The 3393-nt window shown below is 36.9% G+C and overlaps 1 protein-coding gene across 1 annotated transcript; it reads left to right on the top strand.

Annotated features, from left to right (window-relative positions):
* Window positions 1-473: 473 nt before the first annotated feature.
* Window positions 474-1758, top strand: LOC131046873 (elongation of fatty acids protein 3-like). Its single transcript, XM_057980684.2, has one exon. It carries the CDS (start codon window positions 727-729, stop codon window positions 1588-1590), a length of 864 nt encoding a protein of 287 aa, XP_057836667.1. The 5' UTR covers window positions 474-726; the 3' UTR covers window positions 1591-1758.
* The last annotated feature ends 1635 nt before the right edge of the window (window positions 1759-3393 follow it).

The raw sequence follows: 3393 nt of genomic DNA, 5'->3' as shown, positions 1-3393 counted from the left end.
CATCTTGAAAAGGGATGAGACCTGGATCATGCCCGGGACGAATTTAAGGGAATGGATACCTCTTAATCCTTGGCTCTTAGCCCAAGAGATCCAGCCTAGAGACTCGTGCCCCTCTAGATAGGAAAAAATAATTTGTGACCTCAAAAAAAAAAAAGAAAAAAGAAGAAAAATGCCCGCCTTAAAAGAAATTGGAAAAAAAGAATTTTTAAGCTCGGGAAAAGCATAGAAAATGATTGTATAAAGAAACCAGTTTTCCACGTATCGCAAAGGCCGCCAGCCGGTCGCCCGGTCACCACAGAGCAACGTGCTTTGAAAATATCTCCCGACAAGACTTAATTAAAGGAATTAATTTTTATTTTTGAAAAAGGAAACCGAAATTTGTGGCGTCAATTAACGAAGCCGACGCCCGCCTACGCACGCTTGAAACCACCGAATAATCCAATTTAGCTGACCGGTAGCTGCAGGTTAGCCAGTCAAGTCTGGAGGCCCCCCAGAAAAAACGTCTGGACGGGGGATTTTTTATGCCGAGCTTCTGCTAAATAAAGACCGTCCAATGATTAAGCATGAACCGACCATTAAGCTCAATCGCTGCGAAGCAAGCCTGCAACACATTCTGACAGAAATGCCGGAATGGAGTATAGATTTGCGTTGGGGCTTTTCAAGGTAATTAGGGTAATTTGTCGGGTTCGATCCTGAGACCTCTGGATTATTTGGGGTTGAGATGAAATGATGGAGATTAGGGCAAATTTGAGGTATTGGCTGGCGGAGCAGCCCACGGTGGCGCATTTTCGGTGGGATCATCATGCCTGGGGATCTACTTGGCTGTTTTTAGTGGTGGCCATTGCTTCTTATCTGTTACTCATTTTGTTCCTGAAGATTGTCCTTCTGCACAGAAAAAATCCGCTACCTTTAGGGCCGATTCCTGCACTACATAATCTGTGTGTGGTTTTGGCGTCCCTGGCTATATTTGTCGGGTGTTTGGAGGCGACGGCGGTGGAAATTAGGGAAACACGGTGGATTTGGCGGAGGTCGAAGAAGAGCGCGGTGGAATGGATAATGTGTTTCCCGCTAGGCACTCGGCCCTCCGGGCGGGTGTTCTTCTGGTCGTATATATATTACCTGACAAAGTATCACCAGCTCTTTGATACGGTCATTTGGATGCTGCTTAAGAAGCCTTTGACTTTCCTGCATGTGTTCCATCATGTAATGGTGCTCTGTATGTGTTTTGTTTGGCTGGAGTTTTCGCAGTCTCTGCAGATCGTGGGAATACTGGCGAATACGCTCGTCTATGCTGTAATATATTCGTATTTTCTGTGGAGGAATATGGGATTGCCGTACAAATCTACGGATGTGGCGGCTAGGTTGCAGCTTGTGCATCTTGTGTTTACTGTGGTGGCTTATATCGGGCTTTTGGGGCTGCATTTCAGGAGGGAGGAAGGGTGTAATGGCATGGGTGCTTGGCTTTTTAATGCCTTTCTGAATGTTGCTCTTGTTATGCTGTTTCTTAATTTTTATGTGAAAAAGTATTATAAAAGCTCTAAAGCAATCAAGGATGTGGATTCTCCCTGCAAAAGGACTAAACAATTATAGCAAATTTGGGTTTCCATTTTTATCTGTGCTTCTTTTTTTTGGGTTGAATGAGGGGTTTAAGGATCTGGGAATTTGTATTGGGAGGATAAGCAATGAATTTATCCTTCCTGTAGTTGTTGTACTCTGTATGATTTGTATGTATATAGGATCTTACAGTTCTGGATGCCATTTTTAGGTTTTGTTTGCAAATGCATTAATTCTGTCTCTGTTTCTCACCCCTTCAGCTGTTCTAATTCATTCTGATTTCTAGTTTTTGTTTTGGGATCCATTTATTTACATGTTTGCTTTCAATTGGATCTTACTTTCAGATCCAGCTGGTGGCTTTTTCAATTGATGAATTGGTGAGTTGCAGGGGTTTAATGCGATTGATTTCGTTCTTGAATGTGATTGTGGAAGAATTTTCTTCAATTATGAATCTTTTTCATTTTAAATTTCACCCTGTTCATCATTAAAATGAAAGAAAGTCGATTCAAAATCTTACATAATTATGCCCAAAATAACTATCAATCATTATCATAAACTGTAGAAATGGTAGATTTGATATAATTTTTTATTGTTGATGCAATTATCAACCATAAAGAAAACTTTGGATTGTGAGAGGAATCACAATCTTGTAATTCTAATTGTCTTGGAGAGACAAGGATCTTCACTACCCAACTAAATTTTAAACCGTGTCTGACTCCCCTTCAAAGGAGGTGCGGTACTGGGACCAGCATGATTCAGGAGTAATTGCTGCTGTTCTTTTCTGTGTTGGGTATGGCTTTTATTGATTTTCTTTATAGAGCTCATTCTTGAAAGGATCTGATTACAGTACCCATGGAGAATATTTCTTTAATTCTTTAAATATTGTACTTTCTTACACTCTTTCAAATACAGGAGAAATTTACAGTCCCACCTGTAACAATACAATAAAGGCCTTGGCCTGCTGAAATGCTAATTTTTTTCTGAGATTATGCACCTTCACACATCCAAGAACTTGTTAGTGAGACAGGGAAAATCTGTTACACATAAATTGTAATGCTAATTTTTTTTTGAGATTATGCACCTTCATCCAGCCAAGAACTTGTTTAGTGAGACAGGGAAAATCTGTTATACTTAAATTGAAGTTTTATTTAGGGTTTTCAGTCTTTTTTAAGATGGGATTCAATTTATTTTTTTAGCAATTTAAAATATTTCTTGAAGACTCTTCAGGGGACCACATCTTTAGACCATGATCTCATGCAAATTCTAAATTAAGTATAAATGATAATGTAGAATCTTCTCATATAATAATGGAGCTATTATGGTTCAAAGATTAAAAATACATTAAAAAATAAGGGGTTGAAAATAATGCAGCTACTATATAATAAACAATAATGCTGCTCACCTTATTTCCTTCCCTTCACTATCCATTTTCTTCTTAATTTTTTTCTGATTTATTTTTTAATTGACACAAATAAATACACATATCTACCACTCATTTAACAATTATTTAAAATAAACCAAAAAAAAAACACTTAAGATCATAGACTCCAAAATAAAGAATCTTAAACAATTTAAACAATTCTCACATAGAGTTCTCTACTTTTAAAATGCTTCTAAATATTATCAAAGATTTCACTAAATGGGGAGGGTGATTCACATATTTTGAAAAGGGGATCTATGAGAGAGAAAAAAATGTTACAAAATAAATTAGAATTTTCTCCATATAATAGGAGATCCTATTTTAAAAATATAAAATATAAAGTTTTTATTACTTATTTTAAGATTATTTTACTTTTTTCTATTAACTAATTTTTTTTTATTATAATCATTCAACTACAT

The sequence above is a fragment of the Cryptomeria japonica genome, chromosome 4, assembly GCF_030272615.1.
Source record: "Cryptomeria japonica chromosome 4, Sugi_1.0, whole genome shotgun sequence".
Taxonomy (NCBI): Eukaryota; Viridiplantae; Streptophyta; class Pinopsida; order Cupressales; family Cupressaceae; genus Cryptomeria; species Cryptomeria japonica.
This window is presented reverse-complemented; position numbering and strand designations above follow the sequence as displayed.

Bases quoted from the DNA above. Each gene is read 5' to 3' on its own strand.
- LOC131046873 (XM_057980684.2), top strand. From the start codon at position 727: ATGATGGAGATTAGGGCAAATTTGAGGTATTGGCTGGCGGAGCAGCCC.